We start from the raw sequence: 22,093 nt of genomic DNA on the forward strand, positions 1-22,093 counted from the left end.
TAACACACGCGTTGCTGGAACAATAACTTATCAAATACCTTTCGTACCTGATTGAAATGTCACCTAGTGGTTGGTCATGACTCGTAAAACAAGTCTATGAAGTATTAAGACAAACAAAATGCTGTTGTCACCTTAAATAACAAAATCTTAATCAGCCGACCTACAAGTACATGTAACAGAAGGTCCAGGCCCCAACACAATATTTTTTCAGGGGATTTGTTTTATCAAGGTAATACACTTACAGGCAGATTATTATAGAATCATACACAATGTTCAGATTAGGTTGTGTTTGACGTTTATCGTGTTTTCTGTCTATTGGGGTTGAATTTTAAAAAATGAAGATGCATACAAACATGTATTTCTTTGAGACTTGCAGGAAAAGATAGGCAGATAATACTATGCTGCAAAGTGACATAGAGAGGGCGCCCTAACAAAAATACGGACAGGTTCCAGAAGCAACCTCTTGTCCACAGAATATTGAGCCGTACGCGCCCACCACCACCTGCTCTATTAGAAACGAACTTGGAAATAAAGTAAGCACTGGGGACGAGGTTGCCCCGAAGTTACTTAAAATAATTCGACGTATTTTAAAAAAATTAAATTGAAATTAAGGTGAAATCAAATTGTCAATAGTAAATTATTCTTCATTTTTGTGCTTAAAGTTTTGATGTGGATTTTTGTCATACAAAAAAAGTTATTTGTTATCTTTTATATGTTGTGTATGTAGTGTTGCATAAACACGAGGTTATTATATAATTATAGGCAATCGATCGAGGAATGATTATAGGTTCTTGTAGAAGTAGAAATGTACCTGCAATCATAGTTCATTTCAAATATGAAACTATAAATTTAGTAAATTAGATGCTGGAGAGCAAGGCTTTAAAGAAAGATATACATGTACCAGAAATTAATGAAATTCATTGATTAATTCAATAACAATGTAAAGAAAACTGTTTATAATAAGAAAAAAGTTGAGTTTTCGTTCTTGTTTTTAACTTTGCACAAATCGGTACTTTTCCAGGTCATTTTGATTTCTAGTTGATTATTATTTTGTTTTCGCATGTATTTTTGTCAATTTGAGGAGAGTAATGTATCACCTTTCCGTGTGAGTTTTGTCCTCTATAAAAACTAAAAGTGCGCCCTCTACAAAAAATACCACAAGGCTTACGTGCAAAAATTAAATAATGCCAAAAACCACAGATGGTACATGTCTGACGCGGTCGGGTTTCGTAGAAGTGCTCACATTTTGTCTCCGTTTCTCTCTGAGTGAAGAGCTCTTTTCCAGAAAGGTAACCCATTGATTACTTGTGATGCAATTATGCATGCCTTTTTCTCCCGTATCTAGCTGTAGAAATGTAGCAATATGGCCGAACTTTTGTTACAAAGAATCTTGCTTTACGCGTGTGTATCGTACCGGTACGGTAGCAGCTCCATTCTTTTGACATGTTTGAGTGACCGATAAACACATTGCAGCCGGCGAACGCGTGACGCGTTGACGGCATTTTGCCCAGGATGTAAGGCCTCGAGAGTGAGAAGGACACCTATTGATTACCTTTGAATTGTTGAGTGTTTACAGTCTTTTGATGGTTGCAAAGGCTTTGCGTCGCGTCGTACATTCATAAATAGTAAAGTTAATCCAATTTACGCAACAGGACCCCACGGAGACGGAGATCATGTACCGGTACTAGTGCAGCCTGCATGCAGGGCTGGGGCCGGGCCCTGTACTAGTTTCGGTCAAATTAGAGTCAAGTTTTTTTTTGTATCATTTTTTTTTTTGGATTTTCAGTAAAAGCAGACTTCTCTCAATTCTATTCTAACATGTCTAATGACACCTCTGTAATCCGAAAAATATTTTCCGAATTTCAGCTTTGAAATTGTTGCAAACGCTTGTGTTACTATCACCAGGGTAACTTTTGACTCGGATTTCGCAGTGCCAAGCAAAACGACAGAACACCTATTGATTTTCTTGAATTGTTGAAGTATTTACGGTGAGATTTATCTTGATAGCTCTGTCACAGTAAGGCATGTACCCTGATACACGTACTTCTATTAAATTTCTCGAAGTACCGGTAGGCTACATGTACAATACACACCATGTACAATACACACCAATTACCATTGAATTTTTTGGCCCCCCCCCCAAAGGAAATAGTGACTCACTCATGTAATTTGGTTCGCTTTTGATCTTTGTAATATAATAGTAGTGATCAATATAATTACTTTTTGTAATGACACCTCGATACTACTTTTTGTCCAGTTTTAAAGGGCCCATGCAATGTAATTTTTTTTAATGCAATCCTTAAAAATGCAATTTTTTGTCCCATTTAACCTGATTTTTATTTTTGAAAGGCCATTTTCAAGGGTGTTTTAGTGCCTTGTGTGGTTTTTATGCTATTACAAGTTTCCATATTCATGAGCAAAACTGTGATGTCATTCCAGTCAGAAACCTCAATGTTACAGCTACTACAGCACAAAAAAGTTGCTAGCTTTCTTGGTATTTTGCTGTCGTCAATTTTCCTTTCTCACAAATGTTTTCAATTAGCAAAATTTGGGTTCACAATTTGAACAGAAAACCCCTGAACTGAACAGTGTCTTCCTGTAATGACATCAAATTAAAGAAATGTATTTTTCAATAAAGTTAACCCCAAAAGGGATGTCAAATAGTTTTCATACAAAAGAGGAGTAGAAAGTTGCACAAAATGTGTGTTCCTATGAAAAATCCATCGCATGTACCCTAAAAAAAAAGTTTCTTTAATTTTTGTTTTAAACTTTTTATTTGTTCATATTTTTTTAAATGTTTTTTTCACTTCATGTAACCCATTCATTTATTTCAATAATCCAATTAATATAGAGATTCACTTTAACAGAAAATCTCAAAAATAACCTTCCATCTTTCTTCCATAAAAGATAATTCTGTGAAAAGAAACAGAATAAAATAACAGAAATTTGTTAAGTCAATAAGTTCCCCTCCCCCACAAAAAAGAGCCATGCTCATTTTTTCAAATGCTATCTTGCACCATCTATTTGTTTGAGGTAAATTGAACAAAATAATAAGTTAAATAAATTGGTGACCTTTCCAAGTTATGTACAGATTTTGAGGAAAAACATTTTTTTTTTTCATACGCTTGCACATTCTTTTTCAAATTAAATTTACCTTAAATTGTCTCGCTGTGTCCCATAATTACAGCATTTTTCTATTTCTTGTATTTTGTCTGGCGTGAAATTACACCTGCCTGGAATAAATTTGGTCTAAATAGATTTGCGGTTGAGAGCATTTTTACCTTCAATCGATCCATATTCTCTGGAAAGACTCTAGGCACATCCGGCGTACGTGCAGATTATGAAATGAAAGGTTTACGGTCTACATGTATGGGTCACTTACTGTCAGGAATTAGTCATTCATACATTGAATATTAAAATGCCTACAGTACACGGTGACCCCAAAAAATGAAACCCTAAAACATTTGCCCTTTAAAAAAAATCGGATCTGTGGATTTTTATATTTTGGGTATCAGATCAAAGCTGAGACCTTTTTCTTTCAAATACTGAAAAAAATCATGAAAATAGCACTTTGGGTTGCTGAGAAAAGGCCAATTATGTAAAAGTAGTCATTTTTCATCCTGTACACAAATACTTCAAACAGTGAAACATTTTGCTCTAAGCCTACATGCAATTATTATTCATTTATGCAATTTCTTTGGTATTTTGTGATATTTATCATGCTGAAAGGGTTTAAAATAGGACTAAAAGGATGAGACACCTGTTCAGGTGCAAAATAAAAGGTACCGGTATTTCCATCAAATTAATTTACATTTTATGTGCCATGTTGTTTGTAAGGATTAGGACATGCACAAATATGTGGGTACAGTGAAAATCCCTTACCATAATTTTTGTGTGTACGGTATCAAAAAAATTACTACTTTTGCATAATTGGCATTTTCTCAGCAACCCAAAGTGCTATTTTCAAGATTTTTTCAGGATTTGAAAGAAAACGCTCTCAGCTTTAATCTGATACAAAAAACATAAAAATCCACCCATCCCTTTTTTTTTTAAAGGCAAATCTTTAGGGTTGCATTTTTTGGGTCACCCTGAAGACTTTCATTTTTCAATGAATTGCTGCCAAAAAAAGATTTGGAGGTTGACTTTGAAATAGCTGTAATGTGTTCTCTCTAAACCCTAACCCTAGGCCCCTTCGGCTAGGATTGATAAGAACCATCCTCAATCCTGCAAAATCCTCCAATTGCCACCATACGTGTACATTGATTCGGCCTCAATCCTCCAAAATCATCCGTTATTTTCTTGAATTTGTTCAGTGGAGGGGTGACCATTTCCTCAATCCTTCAAAATCCTCCAACAATCACTGTTAATTAATGACATTCAGAAGCACGTCCATCCCTGCTTTTTCATGACTTACTAAATCACCCTTTTTCTCAGATTTCAAATTAAAATGTAGAGACTGATAATTATGTTTAGTCTGTAAGCATGGTAAGTGCTTCTATTTTAATCATATGTGGTTTCCATTTTCGCACAATCAATCGTTGAGCAGAAAATAAGCGTCTTTCTGGCAAAGGATTGATTAGTTTTTTCCCCCGGACAAAATCTCAGTCCTTGCTCGCAGATTCCAATAACGCTGAAGTATGGGCACTCTCGAAGATCGGCCTCGAAATACGATACCCCCGAAAATTGCGTCTAGGTCGGCATTGGTTGTGAAGGGTACGGTATATGTACATGTAGCTCTCCCCCGCTCAATTACTGTTCTGAAGAGGGTGCGTGGTACGCCGTTGAAAATGCGTCATCGGAGAAATGTTGATCAATAGGAAATACGGTAGACTAAAGTCAGAACGTGCTCTGAGAAATTACAACAAAATTATACAGTGATGCATCATACTATTGCTTATTTTTAAAACAGAATTATGGTGCTCTAGTGAAAGTCGAATCTTGACTAAGCTAAAGATGGTTTTATAGAAAAAAAGAAAACATTAATAATGTGTACATTTTGTGTGTGCCCTCCTTTTATAAAAATTTTAAATTCAATTAAATGACAAATAAAGCTTTTGGATTTGTTTGTTCACAATTTCAGTCCAATGTCATGAATGTTGACATTTGCTAATTTGAAACAAATTTTGGTCATATCCCCCCCCCCCAAGTAAAAAGTTACAAAAGATTGTGTGCCCCTTTATTGTAATTCCAATGTTAACATTTACCGTCCTTTTATTGGATCAGTCACAGACAGTAAAAAAAAATCAATTCTCTTCCCCTGCCATGCCTTTTACACAGGCTAGTCACCAACAGTCAGATCATATTTCAAGCAAGCACTGTGACAAATCAAATTCAGTCAACAGACAAAAGCAGGCAAGTGGTAGGCACAGCTGGCTTATCAATCACCTACAGGCAACGCATAGCTGCAGGGTTCGACTTTAACTTTTTTGTTCACCAACCAGCCGGGCTACTGAAACAGACTCTTAACTAGCCTGGGGGCATTTTCACTAGCCCGCCTTTCTTTGTTGGCTCAAATACAAAATGCCGTATTTTCAGGCTCAATTCTGAGGCAATTTTGTCAGTGTTTTTAATAAACAGAACTAATAATTTAACCATAAAATTAGACACAAATTGATGAGGCTTTCTTTCTGAATTTAATAATTTGTTTCTCCCTGTCCGTTCATCTGTGCTGTATCCCAATACTTTTTTGTCTCGCCAGCCGGGCTACTTAAGGAATAGTTTGACTAGCCCGCCGCTGTTTTGACTAGCATTTGGCTAGCGGGCTACCGCTAATTTCGAACCCTGAGCTGTTTCAAATGGTATGGCACAGCCAGTCAATCCTACTTTATTTAGGCTGGGAGCTCTTAGTCTTACATTGGGCCTGTCAAAACAGTCACTTGATTGATTTTGACTGAAAGGACAACTTTGCACAGAATGTTTGTTTGCATAGGAGGGTTTTAATTATCTCAAGTTACCGGTAGATAGGTCTGCTTAAATACAAATATGAACCGGAACTCAAGCCTAAATTTTCAAAACTTTTGTCACTTAACCCTAACAGACCTGGATCCTCAAATTTTAATATTTTTTTCCACACATTTTTTGATCCAATACACTTTGATTAAAACAAAATTTTGGCCATTTTAATATGTTTTTTAAATACATGTACATGTATGTACTTAAAGATCAGTAGACAGTATTTATAAAGACAATTTTGGACCGTTTCCCCCCCCCCCCCCCAGCTGAGTAATAACAACCTCGACTCTAGCCCTGTCCTTTGATTTGGACCAGCGCCAGTATTTTTTATAGAAAACTGTCTTTTATTTGAGGACAAGTCTCCTCCCCCACTTTTTTTGAGGGCAATCGGCCTTTGTGTCACTGTGTGTATTGAGCTATGGAGAATTGTTCCCTAGTCCAGCAAAACAGCATGTCCAGTTCTTGCAAGGTGGCTTGTTTGACAGTGTTTGAACCATGAGTAATCTATCCCATGCATTCAATGCGTGATCAGAGGAGGGTCACTGTGGTATATGTACCAGTATTTGTATGGCCTGTGTATTGCTGATTGTACATGTACATGTATGTATGTTTAGGTCGTAAACTATGGAATTTCGCTGCATTATAAACATCCTGACCAGATCTGCTTGTTTATAACCATTATATATGTCTTGCTTTATATTTTAGCTGACCCTCCTGCTATTTAAACAGTCACAGACAGTCAAAATTCCACTTCCCTGCTATACTTTTAACAAAGGCTAGTCACCAGCAGTCAGGTCATATATATGTCAAGCAAGCACTGTGACTAGTCAAACTGGGTCAACAGACAAAGCAGGCAAGTTGTGGTCACAGCTGTTTTATCACTCACCTGGAGTCAAAGCATAGCTGTATCAAGTTGCTTAAACAGTCCCAGCCAGTCAATCCTGCAGTATATGTACATGTACCGTAGGCTGGGAGTTCTTAAATGTTGAAAACAGTCACTTGTTTGATTTTGACTGAAAGGACAACTTGGCACAGAATGTGTTTGCGTAGGAGGGTTGACTTACATTGTACACGGGTAGCATATCGTAAACATTTCCTGTACAGAACAGGTAGTTGTTGTTTCAAAGAGAAAAAGAAAGCCACACATGTAATGTACATATACAGAGCATGTACATGGTTAAATTAACATTCCACTCAACGTATTTTAAAGGTATTGTTGATGTACCCCAACGTGGCGCAGCCCCAACGTGGCGCACTTTGATTTTTCGCCCGTAGCATCTAGCTAGAGCAAAATTTTTATCTGAAATTTCACAGAAAGTGAAATTTCATCAAGTTCTAGGCACTGTTGCCAAAGAGGTTTGGCAACACTACACGAGGAAAGTTGGGTAAGCTTTGAAGTGCGCCACGTTAGGGAACATGACTATAATGTCTTGTAAGCACACAAGGTCTGTTCTGTATTTTTTTAATCCAATGAATTCAGTTCTCGCCCTTCACTTGAACCAAATCTTTGTATTCTGAATAAATACATGTCAAGTGGCACACAACACCCCCCCCCCTGCCCCCCCCCCCCCTCACTATGATACCCAAATTCCCCCTAGGCAGGTACAATACATGTAACAATGTAATCGACTGTGGCTGTTTTTTGTGTCTTTTCAGAGCCGTCTACCGTGCAGCTCCCCCAAAAAGCATTCCTGACATCTTCAGTCGACCACGACCAGAAGTGCCCAACACCGACCCTAAATCATTGCCATTACAAAAGCCCTAGAACTTTGTTCAATTCACATCCAGTTTTCGTCTCTATACTGGTAGCGATCCGGTCAGACCAGATTTCCTCTGTCCTCTCCATTTCATCGTGCTGGCCGTTTACGCTAGGACACACCGTTCCCCAGAAACAATGATCCCCGATTATTTTGAGAAGCTACTTCAAGTTATCATCAAAATATTGGACTAGCATTCCTCCGGGATTAGCCTCCCCCGGCAAAACTTGAAGAACATTTTGTAGACTTCGACGTAGAGCCTTTTTAAAAAAAATAAAAAATCCCTTCCACTTCTCAGCCTTTTTCTCGGCGTGACTGCTGTTGCAAGTCAGGTAAGTTATTTTTTATTATGATTTTATTTATTTACAGAACATTAATTCCTTAATCGTAAATGTTAGCGAGTGTGACAGAGTGTGTCTCGTAACCAAAAGGGCAGTTTTGGGCCTTTAACAAAGATCAGCAAAATTAAAATCGAAAATTATGTACATGTACATGTACATGTACGGTACATGTATGCACAGAAATTTTGTGCAGATTTTTTTCGCAAGTAAAGGTGTTAATGATCGCATGTGAACTGTTACAAATTACCGGGTTTACAATCTGGGTCATTCTATAAATTTGGGGTCCAAAGTGTGACATTTTTCCCGTCCCTGTTACCTTGGTACTTTGTAATTTGCCATTCAAGCATCATTAAAAGTGACTTCAAATGATTGTTTATTTGTTGGGTAGGTAGTTTGCTATTCATAATCACTCTTGGAGGATGACTGCATTAAGGAGTGCATCAGAATTATACAATCATAGATGTCAGATGTAACAGGGACGGGAAAAAAAGTGGACCCCAAATTTATAGAATGACCCATCTACATTTTACATTGAGTACAAATTTACATTTTATTCTACATTTGTACAACAGTACATGTATTGTACATGTAAAGTGTACGTACGTAAATTTAAGTCCATGTATGCATCGTCCTCAAAAAATTTCACTTAGTCGCTTTACGTGTATGTAAATTAGGTTCCTGTGTTTGTTTGTTTGTTTGGTTTTAATAAAAACTGACAGAGGCTGTATAATCCAAGCCAAATCTTTCTCGAGGCCATACATGTACTTTTTTTTCATGTAAACACAGCTTATGATTTATGTACATTGTAGGCTTACAAGATAACAAACATTTATCATTTTTGGGAAGTTACCAGGTTGCAGTGTGTGCTCTATATTGAGGTGAAGGATCGTGACCTCAGTCGTACATGTACGTGGGACCTCTGTACAAAAATATTGATATTAAATCAAGGATACCGGTACATGTACATATACCGTATTGGTATCTGTACATGTATGTCAATTTTGGTTGAAGGCTGTTATTGTCAAATTAAAGCCATCCTATTTAAACTAGTACACTTGAGTTTAAAGGTAGAGTCCATCATTTGTAATTTGTGCATTTTGTTCGTTTGAAGCAACAAAAGAGTTCAAAATCTAATGAAGGATACTGAGCATCTAACCTGATGAAGTTTCAACTAAGCTTCAGCTGTACATTCCGAGAAAAACAGCATTCTAAGATCTCAATTTCAAATCAAAAGTTGCTGAATCATGTTTTGAATTGTTTTGAATTGCAACTATACGCGACGTCGCGCACTGATCCGACGAATTATAACAACCGCGCGCGCGTGTGCGTCGTTCGAATACTTGTGCGCGCTGCGCTGAATAACAAAACGAACTACTAATTTAAATTTTCCTACGGTGCTTCTTAAGAATCACCGTTGGAAATGCCTTCTTTCGTTGATTACTTCAAAATGACAGCTTCCCAGAAAGAATAATTTCACAGGGAGTTTAGTCTCCTTACTATCTTTCAACCAAGTTAGTTTTTCAACAATAATTACGCCAGTTACTTTTCGGATGGCTGCAAATGATGGACTCTACCTTTAAAGGGAAAATACAACATTTGCAAACATCGAAAAATAAAATGACCAAGTTTTTACGAAATACCTTACAGGATGTTGGTAAATGACAGTCTAAAGCATCCTGTAAAATTATGGCACCTGGTGTGAAGTCATTTCAAGAATATTATATTTTTGTTTACATTTCCAACGGTGGTCGGCCGACCACCGTAGGAAAAACCTAACTATTTTTCACTACTGCTCCAAATTTACCATTTTTTTTCAGTCCAATTTTGTTTGCTAATTGGTTTTATGTTCATGAATGGGTGCAGGTCAGCTAGACTGGTTCCCTTAGCGTACAATTTTCCGGCATCTATAAATTGATCCATTTCATCTTCAGTGGAGTCAGGGAACCAGACTAATTGAACAGTTTTGTTTTTCTTGGTTTTCCAGCATTTTCGAAAACAAAACTTCAAGCATGTCAGTGTAACAATAATTTGATCTATTATACTAACCCCTAAAATAGTTCATTTCTGAAAATTACAGCATAAGCCAATGATGTACATGTTGTACATTCCCTTTAACCGGATAACCCCAAGGTCCTTTTGGCTAGGAACCATCCTCAATCCTGCAAAATCCTCCAGTTGTTACCATGTAAAAATTGGATTCAGCCTCAATCCTCCAAAATCATTCATTAATTCTTGAACTTGTTCAGTGGAGGAGTGACCGTTGCCTCAATCCTTTAAAATCCTCCAACAATCACTGTTAATGGGTTGAGGCAGTGCTGATTACACTCAGAAGCAGTGCGGATGATATGGAGCATAATGCAGGGCTCAATTATGCATGCCTGAACATAAACAACGCTGGGTCACGATTTGTGGTTTTTAATAAAATAATAATAAATAATAATAAAAAAAAGATTGAGAAGGGTTAGGGTTAAAACCATCTTCAGAATTCAATTTTTAAATCAAAAAAAAAAAATCATTTGGACATTTTTTTTTTATTAGTAATAAATCTCCTCTTCAATGTTGGCTGTTTATTCAATGTTCATAACCAGCTTTCAACACTTGGCAGGGACGATTTCAAAATGTGCTCAAATTTCCTTCCCCGTTCTTCGATTACCTGCCAACTCAGTCAGACGACGTTGATCAATTTGTGAGCTCGTCCTGGTTGTTGGGGGGGGGGGGGGGGGGGGGGGGAGAGGTCTTATTACCGCGGGGAAAATTCTGCGAAGAGATGTTATGATAATGCGAACCAGGTCTTGCGATAGCAGTCATTATATGGATTGTACATGGCGTATTCATTCATAGCCGCATCTCGTATGGTGAAATATAATCTGGCTTGTCATAACTGGAGCAGAAACATGCCGGGGGCCAACTTCAGGGAGAAGGCTATTAGCAGAACAGTTTATGCGCTAAGCGGAAAACCGCTCGGAACCAATCACTAGCGTACACATTTATTTAATGGCTAAGCTAGTGGCTCACTATGTTCCAGACGAGGATTAAATCAGTTTAGGCCAAAAAAATAATACTTCAAATTCCGGTTACCCTACCTACTGTATTTTTACAGCTGCTACCCAATTATTTTTTTGGGGGGGGGGGGGATGGGGGAAAAAAACAGAAAATCATCAATTACTACCTTTTACCCTTGACTACGCGCAGACACCTCCATATGATTGTACACACACAAAAAATGCCCCCTCCAAAAAAAAATAAAAATTCCCTACCTTTTTTCAAATGCCATGTAATCGGAAGCAGAACTGCCGGTATTTTATTTTTGGCCTTAACTGTCAAAACGTCGTGCAGTGTTACTTGTGACTCACTGGGTTCCCGTCCGAATTTTGCAAATAATTTTTTTAAGCAGATATGGCAAGACCATAATTTTAGGCCCAGATGATCGCTGTAGTGTGTAATATCCTGTTGACCGTAAAGAATTCATCCTGAACGCCACCTCACCGGATCCGCATTCTTGGGTTCCGGTGACCTGGAAAAAAAAATCATGGAATTTCGTTTTCAATTTCCAGGCCTTCTACCAAAAATAGGGGCTGCCATTTAGGTTTCCTTTTTTTTTTTACTCGCCCTGTACGTGGACTGTGCATTACTTTATTTGTCTATGGTAATGCCTGCTTTCGCTACCGCTGTTCATGTCGTCTTTAATTTCTACTCAGCACAGCTCCATATGGTGCATAGCTCTACATCTTTCACAGCGGCCAGTTTGCATACCGAGACAAGTGTGTCTCGTCTGTCAGCTCTTGACACATTGAACAAAAAAGTAGTGAGCCTGACGTGTTTGACTCCGTTCATAAACTGCTGAGGGCGCTGTTGTTTTATTATTCTATTAAAACTCCCTAGGCCTTTTTGCTAGGATGTACATGTAGCCTCAATCCTGCAAAATCCTCTGATTGGCTTCATGGAAAAATAGCATATAGCCTTAATCCTGCAAATTCCTCCATTGTGTCTTGAATATGGTCCGTGGAGGGGTGACCACTGCCTGAATCCTGCAAAATCTGCAATATGTTGAGGCTTGGCCAGTGACATCCTTGAGCAGTAGGGAGGATTTCAAGCATAATCCAGGCCTATATTTATGCATGGCTGAGCAAAAACAACACAAGGTCCAGCCCAAGACCTTGACAAAGTGCATCCTACAAAATCAGTAATGCACTTTTGCCATGTAACCTCAATCCTCCAAATTCTTCCACTTTGGCAAAGAGGATTTTGAAGGATTCAGGGCGGTTAGGGTTATCCGAATTGGAAAATAGTCAGTGTTCAAAACAATACTTTTACAAACCATTAAAACCCTACAGGTCAATTTCAGGTGAAGGTTTTAACCCTTGCTCCCTCTAAAGGCATTTTTGCAGGAAGGTCGCTCGTTATAAAAACAAAACAAAACATGAGTTCAGGCATGCTTACCCGATAATTTACAAATATTTACCCAAATTATTCCAAAGATAAGACAGATCGTAAAAACAAGTTTAATCCAGCTGTCACCCACGTATGTTCATTTCTTCATCACACACCCATGCGCTAGGTGCTGGGATTTTGTTGGAAGGTTTGTTTTGTAAATTGTACTTGTGGGATTTTTTTGAAAGTCTGCGACTGGAGTGGTTGACCACTTCACTTTGAACAGGTTAGTGTAAGAATATTTGCTATGAAATACTAACCACTAAACCCATTTCTAAAAATTACAGCAAAGCAAATTTGTTGTATATTCCCTTTAAGTAACAGCTGTTAAATTGTTCTTATTCTTTAACTCTAACTCCCTCTGAGTGACTTTTAATAGGAACCGGACCAATTCCATCAAAATCCATCAATCACTGTGCGTCCAATACAAAACTGTACATGACATAATAGAATCCACCACTGACGCACTGGTTGACATGCATGGACTTGCTACACATGGCTTTATCCCAATAGCAGTACAGGAAGCTAGGCAAAATCAATCGGATACCCCTAGCACTGCTTCAGGCCATTAGGCCCAAGTCCATCATACTCCATTAATATTTAGCCATGCTAGACCTTCTGGACCAAGTCCCCCAAAATCCACCAAAAATGGGGGGATAGATTTTGATGGAGTTAGGGTGGTTAGGGTTAAAGTTTCATAAGGCCAAAAAAAAAAGTCTCCGGTTTCTGGTATGGAGCTTGCCCAAAAAGTGATGCGGCGACGCGGCTTTTTTGGTTTTTTTTACCTGATTTTTTTGCTTCAAATGTGTGCTGATGACTGCAAATGGTGCCCGACTAAACTTAGTGCAAATATATGGGAGTCCAGAGAGGCCACATAAAGCTTATTCTCGACCATAACCCAATCTAAAAACACGTAAAAATTGTGCAGCAGCAGTATTCCAGTCAAACCAGTGAGTTTGGCGGTTTTGGGACATCATCTTTTATTAAAATTTTTTTTTTTTCATTTTGCCGACGCGCATGGCTACGTCGACGCGCGCATACCAGAAACCGGAGACTTTTTTTTTTGGCCTAACTGTCAGCTTTTTCAAATGGATATGTCGCGTTTTAAAAATATACTCTTCAACTGCACGTACATACGGTACTGTGCATGTACTGGTATCTGTGTACTACACGGTACATCTATGTATACACGTGTACAAGTGTACATAAATTACTGTGAACATGTGCACTAACTGGTGCATGTGCAATTGTGCAATTACTTTTGGTGAAAATAAAAGCCTGAACTTTTAACCTTCGGAGGTGCAAACTCATCCATTGTATCAAATTCCCCAGCGGATCCCCCACCAATTTTGTTTATAGTTTCCATGGGAACAGTCTTGCAGGCCATTCTGACCGCAACAGAAGAAACAAAGTCTCGCAAGTTCAGTCCTTGGAAAGAACTTACGGAAATAATGAACTGCTGCAGTATTGACAAAAGGCTTTGTTCCTGTTCAATGGCTGAATAAGGAAAAGAAAATAAGTGGGGATTTATCATTCGATGTAGGGGGGATCGAAGGAGAGATTTTGACCGGTGTACAGTCGACCATTCAACCCTAAGAACAATGTCTACAATTGCTTTTTTTTTCTTTCTTTTTTTTTCTTTTTTTTATGTACATTTAAAATGTACAGTACAATGTTAAATATAGATGTAAATTTCCAAAAGCTTCGGTGTAAATTTTGGATGAAGATAGCGTTAAATCCCACGTACAATACAATGTATGTACGTGTACATATGTACATGGACCGGCATGTAGCAATTTATTTTGGCTCAAAAGCAGTACAGTGGAACGTCGCTATACCGAACACCGCTTATACAGGGTGAGTAAAAAAAAACGAAACCCAAGTGTTGGGACCATTGTTTTAGGGAAATTCTGCATGTAGCACTTTCAAAATCTAGGATATGAAAGCCCAATTCATAAGCTTTCTTTTGTCTTTTAGTACAAGAATCATTCAAATCACTCGTGTACTTTTCAAGTTACGGAATATTAAACACAACCACCGTTTTAAGGTTCTGTCCACGGATCACAAAAAAGGTGTGCGTTCTTTCAGCAAAACGAAAACAATTCACACACATCCCTATGTGATTTGTTTTCGTTTTGCTGAAAGAACACTGAACTTTTTTGCGATCCGTGGACAGAACATTAAAACGGTGGTGGTGTTTAAAATTCCGTAACTTGAAAAGTGCATGAGTGATTTGAATGTTTCTTGTACTAAAAGAAAGCTTATGAATTGGGCTTTCACATCCTAGATTTTGAAAGTGCTACATGCAGAACTTCTCTAAAACAATGGTCCCAACATTTGGGTTTCGTTTTTTTTTTCTCGCCCTGTATACCGAACATTTTGCTCTACCGAACATCATCCTTGGATCCCGATTTGTGTGCGCAAAACGTACCGAACATTATTGTTGTTGAAAAATGTCAACAGAAAAGTGACAAGTGGCTATTATGTTCCCAAGGAATAGAAGGGGAAAGCCACCCATTGGTATAGATAGTAAGCTCAAAAACTGTAATCTTAATTCAATAGTCGGCACGTGTTCGAAGTCATCTTTCAGTAACTACCAGGGCGTGCAGGGTGAAGTTCTGAAGGGGCTATTTATTGAAAAGTGAGTACCGGAGCACCGGCAGCTTAAAATCACTTTACCGACTGATCGCTATTACGAACAATTCCTGTGGATCGTGCGATACGCGTTATAGGGGCGTTCCACTGTAGTTTCAATATATCGGTAAGTTGATTTACATGTAAGAATTTGAGTTTGTGTGAGTTGGTCATTTTCGTCAAGTCCATCGACATGTTGGCTTCAATCTGCTTATAGATGTGTCTGGTGGAAAAGTCGATCAAAGTTGTGAGTTTCGGTTAACCTTGTTTTTGCTGAAATATCACTTACCTTTATTGTGATTCGTGAACAAAATTATAAAACTGTGTTTGTGTTTAAAAAGTCCATAACTTGAAAAGTACATGAGTGATGTGAAAGATTCTGTTACTAAATTATAGCTTAATTTGGCTTTTACATCCTACACTTGTAAATCTTGAACGCCGCTACATGTACATGAGAACTTCTCTTCACAAAAAAGGGGACGTGTCATGTGGGTTTACATACATGTACCTTTTTTGGACTCGCCCTGTAGAAACAACCCAGTAACATTTCCTCAGTAATTTCACCAAAAAGTTGTCCTTTTTTATTGGAATTAAATTGTTCAGTGTTGATGTCCTCATCCCAATCATTTTTTTTGTTCTTGAGTACGGTATTGTATTATAAAAATAATAGGCACATCTGAACTCACACATTTGTATTGTCAATGTCAATACAATGTATGTTTGCTTAATATGACGCATATCTTAGGTCAAACTCGGGTCACCAGTATGTGAGGCCATTTCAAAAAATTATCTTGTTTCATTTTCTAAATGTATGGCAAATGTGTGTAAAAAAAATAAGGACTTCGGTCTCATTTTTCAACATTAAAGGGAAGATACAACATTTTCAAACATCACAAAACGAAATGATCAAATTATCACGAAATACCTTACTAGATTGTTGGGGAATGACAGTCTAAAGCATCCTGTAAAATCGTGGATCCTGGTGTGCTGACATTTTCAAGAAAAATGGTATTTCTCCAATGCTGGTCGGCCGACCAGCATTGGAGAAAACTGGCTTTTTTCCCCCCAAAACTGCTGCTACCAGTAATTTTTCATAATTAGTTATTCCCCATTTTCTTTGCAATTGATTACACACCTGTGAAGGGGTGCATTTGTACAAGCCTGCTAGACTGATTCTTTGACTTTACAATTGCCAAAAGTCTATAAATTGCTCTGTTTCATCTTAAGTGGGGTCAGGGAACAGACTACAAGAACATGATTGGTTTTCTTGGTTTTTCCAGCATCTGCAAGCCCAAAACTTGAAACAAGTCATTTTAACGATAGTTGTTATAACATGCTAACTCTCCAAATCCACTTATTTCTGAAAATTGCGGCAAAAGCAAATGTTGTACATTCCCTTCAAGAAGGGAGTTGTGTAGTCGTTACAAATCTAGGCACCTGAGGATTCTATGCAAATGAATAAAAATTTCGAAGGAAATTGTTTTACGGTAAAGTGCCGTGAGCTGAGGGTTTCAAGTGTGCGTACGTGTTTCTCGTTAGTCACATGTCGAATGGCCTCGGTTGATGATGCGTCATTTTGACAACTCAAAGTCCGTTTCGTTTGTTAATCGCGCCGAAACGCACGTAGGCCATTTGCAAACATGTACATGTATGGCCAAGGTTCAGCAATTTGAAGGATATTGCGTTGACCGGACTTGAACTGTTTGCTGGACTCTGTCGTCGGTTTACTCATTAATCACGTGGTGGTGAATGGGACAGTGGCCTCGCAAATTGATTCAGTGATTAAAAGTAAATAATTGCTTTGGACATTGCGAAATTTGGGGGTTGGATATAATTTTAAATTAAGTTCAATCTGTAATTTTTGTAAATCAATCGTATAAGCTTTTTACATACATGTGTGTAGTTTCTTTTTAACAAAATTTAAAATATTTTTACTTATTTGGGTTTCCCCCTTCACAGTTTTTGTTAGCTTTGATATTTATAATATTAACCCTCCCATACACACTGTGCAAAGTTGTCCTTTCAGTCAAAATCAGTCAAGTGACTGTTTTTAACAGTTAAGAGCTCCCAGCCTACCGGTACATAAAGCAGGATTGACTGGCTGGGACTGTTTATGTAACTTGATATAGCTGTGCTTTGACTGTAGGTGATTGATAAGCCAGCTGTGCCTACCACTTGCCTGCTTTTGTCGGTTGACTGAGTTTGACTAGTCACAGTGCTTGCTTGAAATATGATCTGACTGTTGGTGACTAGCCTGTGTAAAAGGCATGGCAGGGGAAGAGGATTGATTTGTGTGACTGTCTGTGACTGTTCAGACAGCAGGAGGATTAACTTATAAGGGTTAAATTCCCATCAGAATTCGAAAAGTGCTTCACTTTTTCCGGAATTCAAAAAAAAAAAATTGTCAAGACATTTTTGAAAGTATTTCAAAAAAATTCTATGATGTCGTGAATTGTGTTTGCCAATTCATGAATTTGACAATTTGCTTTTCACTTTTTTATGCAACCTTTGAGAACCCTTCTTTCACGTCCAGCTTGTTTTTTTTTCTTTTTTTTTTTCTTCAAGCATATTTGCCCTGAACAAGACTAAAAGCCACTCCAGGTACAGGGCAAAAAGAGAGATAAAACGAAGAGTAGGTACTCAGGAAAAGCTGCAGGTAGGAATTGACATTCCTCTTGAAACAGGACAGATCATAGGTTGGAGGGAGACAAACACCAGGCAAGGAATTCCAAAGAGATGCAGCACGTGGGAAAAAAAGCTATTTACAAGTCGATAAAGCTTTTTTGAATAACTCATTCAGAAACACCAGATTTACATAAGTACATGCAACCTTCGTTTTTTCAAACTCTGAATATTCACCATATCGAAATATTTGAAATATCGAAATATCTCAAAATATTTGTGAGATCTCTTGTCAACATTGTAAGGACGTCTCTTACATACATGTACCTAGGGATGAGATTTGTTAGGATTTTTCCTAATTCGAAGATTTTTTTTTTTTTAAATTGCACTTGAAATCTGGAATTGCTGAGATTTTACCTGAGAATTCCTGAGATTGCAGAAGAAAAGTAATGGGTATATTAACCCTAACCCTTCTCAATCCAACATGGTCCAACTGTTTTATCAGTTGGATTTTTGTTGGATTGTAAACCCCTTGTATTCCCGTTGAAATCTGTTGGATTCAGCAGGCAACTGAAAACATTCAGCGTCAGATTCTGTTGGGTACTGGTAAACAATGCCAAGTTGGACTCTGTTGGATCCAGCAGCAAACAGAAAAACAAGGCCCTGTTGGATTCTGTTGGATTGAGCATGCCAGTCATTTTATATGTTCAGGTAGCCAACAACTTTGCAAGTTGGATTGTGTGGGACTGTATTGGATTGAGCAGGAAACTCATATGAGTAACCGTCAGACTCTGTTGGATTTAGAAGGTTAGTCCTGGGGAACTACCGGTCAGGCGTGCAACTTTTCCCCGGATCCGCTGATTTCCTTGTTTTTGACTTCTCATGAATGCCATTACAAATAGAAAAACACTGTACAAAGTCTTGTGTGTTTTGGATTTCCTCGTTTTTTTTCTAAATTTGCAGTTGCATGCCTGTACGGGTACTAGGGGGTTAGGGTTTAGGGGTGGTTTTAGGCAAATTATACAAACATATCACATACATGTAGACCCTGTTGCCCTGGGAATCTCGGAGACCCAAACCCTCTGCTGATTATTTTGTGAGATATTTTTTTCATTTGTGCCCCCTTATCTGCGTGAATGCGTCATATAGTGAACCATCACCTATAGATGACATGGCAGACGACATGTATTGCAGTTGTGCTGTGAACAGCCCATGTGGTATGAATCCTCAATGAGCCGGCGAATTGAAAGCGTCGATCGCATTTATTATTCATTAACCAAAAGAAGCTAGCGTCTTATCAAATACAATGAACAAAGGACAATAAGTCTTTACATACAAAAGGGCATTATACATGCATACCAGTGGGCCTACCGGTACTTGTACATTAATCAATATGAAATAAACCACTGTGACTATACATGTACATACTGGTTCATGTAATGTACATGTACATGATACACACACACATGTGCTATGCTGTGAAATTGATCACCCGCATGCATTTAAATACCAGTTTTTTGTAACACAATTGTAGCGTAAGAGGACAACGCTATGTATGTACATCCCAAAATTTGTTCCACGGTTTCTGAATTTTAACTCTATTCACTCACTAGCAGCTTATAGCTTGCTCATTCGACTGATCAGAGCGCTCACCCATATTTTTTTTAACGGCCAGCTCTGGAGTGTTTTATTTTTTTGGTGCCCATGGACATTGAATCCCGCTAATCATACCCAATCAGCACAGAGAGGTTGCATGCGGCACCTCACTTGTCATTCTTTGGTTGGACTGAGCCGACACAATCCTAGAACAGAAAGCCGCTTGGCTTGGTCATGCAGTACGACAGGGTGGTCTTGACGCGGCAGTGCTCAATGGAACTCCACTTGGAAACCGTCGCGGTATCGGCAACCCAAACTCCGTTGGATCGACGGCCTCACCAAGTGGAGTGGCCTCACCTTTGCTGAACTAACTGCTGCAGCACTGCACCGACTCAAAATCACCCCTGCACCAGCCACACAACTCAGAAGAAGTGGACGGTTGTTGCGTCAACAGACAGTAGCCTACGACGTCTGATGATGATGAACTGAGTGGGAACTTCTGGTGTGATCGGATTGCCGTGTTTAAGTGTGAAAGGAAAAAAAAATGAGACAACTGATTTTGAAATCTCTGATTTCTCCCGTCACTAGCCTGATTTCCTTTCCAGCTAGCAGTTAACCAATCACAGATCTTCATTCACTGACTGTTTTCCTTCGTTTCTTTTTCCCGCAGGTCCCGGCTTGTGTTTATCTTCCAGCACAAGACCTCCGTTTTCCCTAGACACCGAAGAAAAACCGACAACCTTCAAGCCATCATGTCGACTATACCCGGTGGATGCTTCGTGGCTCCGGACAGCCTCCGTCGTCTGAACCAGCTCCAGAAACAGCACGCTCGCGAGGCCAAGATGCAACAGGCCGGCAATGCCCAGCAAACCCCTCAATCGCCCCCCGTCTCGCCCCCCGTCTCGCCCCCCATCTTGCCCCCCGTGGATCATGCCAGATCTAACACGTTCGCTCACTTGATCACAAGTAAGAAGCTTAGCTCTTCAGATAATTTTTTTTAGTCCACTTACTGTTGTAAAAAAATAACAATAATATGGTGCTAAAAAAAATCAAACACTTTTGATCTCAGGCTGTGCTCCGTGGTCATATATGGGTCGATGTGGCCGGCAGCCATAGGCGCCTTTACGTGCCAGTGGCCCGACCACGTTGTAGCCGCGTCCTTCGCAATTCAGCATCCCAGCTGCGAGTAAGGATGATTAGCCTCCCAAATTATGATTATTATTAGCCCGGTGTAGCAAGAACCTCTCAAAGGGCTTCACAATTATTACCCCTGTTCATCAGGCTGTGAGATCAGTCTCCGCAGCAGCTCGAGATCAGCGCAATCTGAACTCCTTCAGGCACCCATTAACATACATACTCCTGGGTGGAGAGAGGCAATTGTAGTAAAGTGTCTTGCCCAGAAACACAAGCACCGTGATACCCTTTCATTTACCCCCGTTAATCAGGCAATAAGACCATTTTCTGCAGCAGCTCGAGATCAGCGCAATCTGGTTTCTTCCTTCACAAGTGCCCATTTAAACTCCTGGGTGGAGAGAGGCAATTGTAGTAAGTGTCTTGCCCAAGAACACAAGCACCATGTTTCCCTGTCGGGGTTCGAACCCAAGCACCGTGGCACGAATGTCGAGCACCGTAACCATTGGGCCACAGCGCCCCTGCGAATCGTGCCAGCTGCAACATGTAATGGTTCAAGCTGTCTTAAGTTTATTTCTCGCGTCTTTGGAAGACATTTCTAAGTCACTGTATCGCCTCAGATGGTCCTGCCTATCTGTTGCTCTCTGTTGTACCAAGGAAGATCTGCCTTGCCCTGCCCCTTGTCCCCCGTTGTTCGCATCTCATCTTGTCTTGCAGCTCTCTTGGCCTTTCAAAAGAAACAGGAACGTCTCAAGATGACTGGAGACGTAAGCAGTCAGTGATGAGCTCGGCAGGCCAGGAAGCTGATTGGACAGGACAAGAAAAAATTTACCGGTATTCACTTCTCCCCACTGATTAAACAACTGCTCAACGATTTCATTTCCCGACGCTAAACCTCGTTTCGTTGTTCTTCGTTATTTTGTTTTCCCAGCCGTTCCGCTGCGACTGAGCGAGATCATCGGTCGCACCCGGAGCATGTCCAGCCCTCAGTCCACGCCCCCGAGCACCCCGCCCCTGTCCCCACGGATGCCGCGCTCGATATCCAAGGAGGCCATCAACGTACCGGACTCCGAGGCCATCAACATACCCAACCGTCGGGAGGAGGCCAGGAACCGGAATCCACTCTCTGAGTCTATTTGAGCGTCGCATTGAGACACCAATGCAGGAATACGTTTCATACTTGAAATTTTCGCTTTCCCAGTCCCCCCCCCCCTTCCCCGCTCACTACTCGCTGCAAAAAGGACTCAAAAAGTTTCAGCTTTTACTGATCAACAGCGGACACATTGCGATAACCAGTTAAAATTCGGTTTGTTTCGGTGGAACGCTGCTGTAACGTACATTGCGGGATGGCGATTTTAACCCTAAAAGGGCCGGGGGGGGGGGGGGGCCAACTTTTTCCGCGATAGCCTTGAAATGTTTTTGTTTTCGCGACCCGAGCTGTTATGACTTTTTAGCCTCGAGCCTTGCGCATCTTTTTGAAACCAAAAACATAAAATCGGACGAGGGGTTGCCGCGCAGCAAAAACTTTTCCAATGCTACGCGCCATGAAAACTGAACTTTACCATATACGTCGTGTACACAGAGCACAATTATTATTTGTACATATGAATAATTAATTAGCCATAATTC

At 39.5% G+C, this 22,093-nt stretch overlaps 1 protein-coding gene across 1 annotated transcript; it reads left to right on the forward strand.

Moving 5' to 3' along the window:
* The first annotated feature begins 1,162 nt into the window (after positions 1 to 1,162).
* On the forward strand, positions 1,163 to 22,093 carry LOC119724867. The gene is made up of 4 exons (XM_038196154.1): positions 1,163 to 1,289; positions 7,609 to 8,041; positions 20,004 to 20,299; positions 21,396 to 22,093. The coding sequence occupies exons 3-4, from the start codon at positions 20,086 to 20,088 to the stop codon at positions 21,602 to 21,604; spliced, it is 423 nt and encodes a 140-aa protein (XP_038052082.1). The 5' UTR covers positions 1,163 to 1,289; positions 7,609 to 8,041; positions 20,004 to 20,085; the 3' UTR covers positions 21,605 to 22,093.

Source organism: Patiria miniata, unplaced genomic scaffold (genome assembly GCF_015706575.1).
Source record: "Patiria miniata isolate m_02_andy unplaced genomic scaffold, ASM1570657v1 HiC_scaffold_18, whole genome shotgun sequence".
NCBI lineage: Eukaryota > Metazoa > Echinodermata > Asteroidea > Valvatida > Asterinidae > Patiria > Patiria miniata.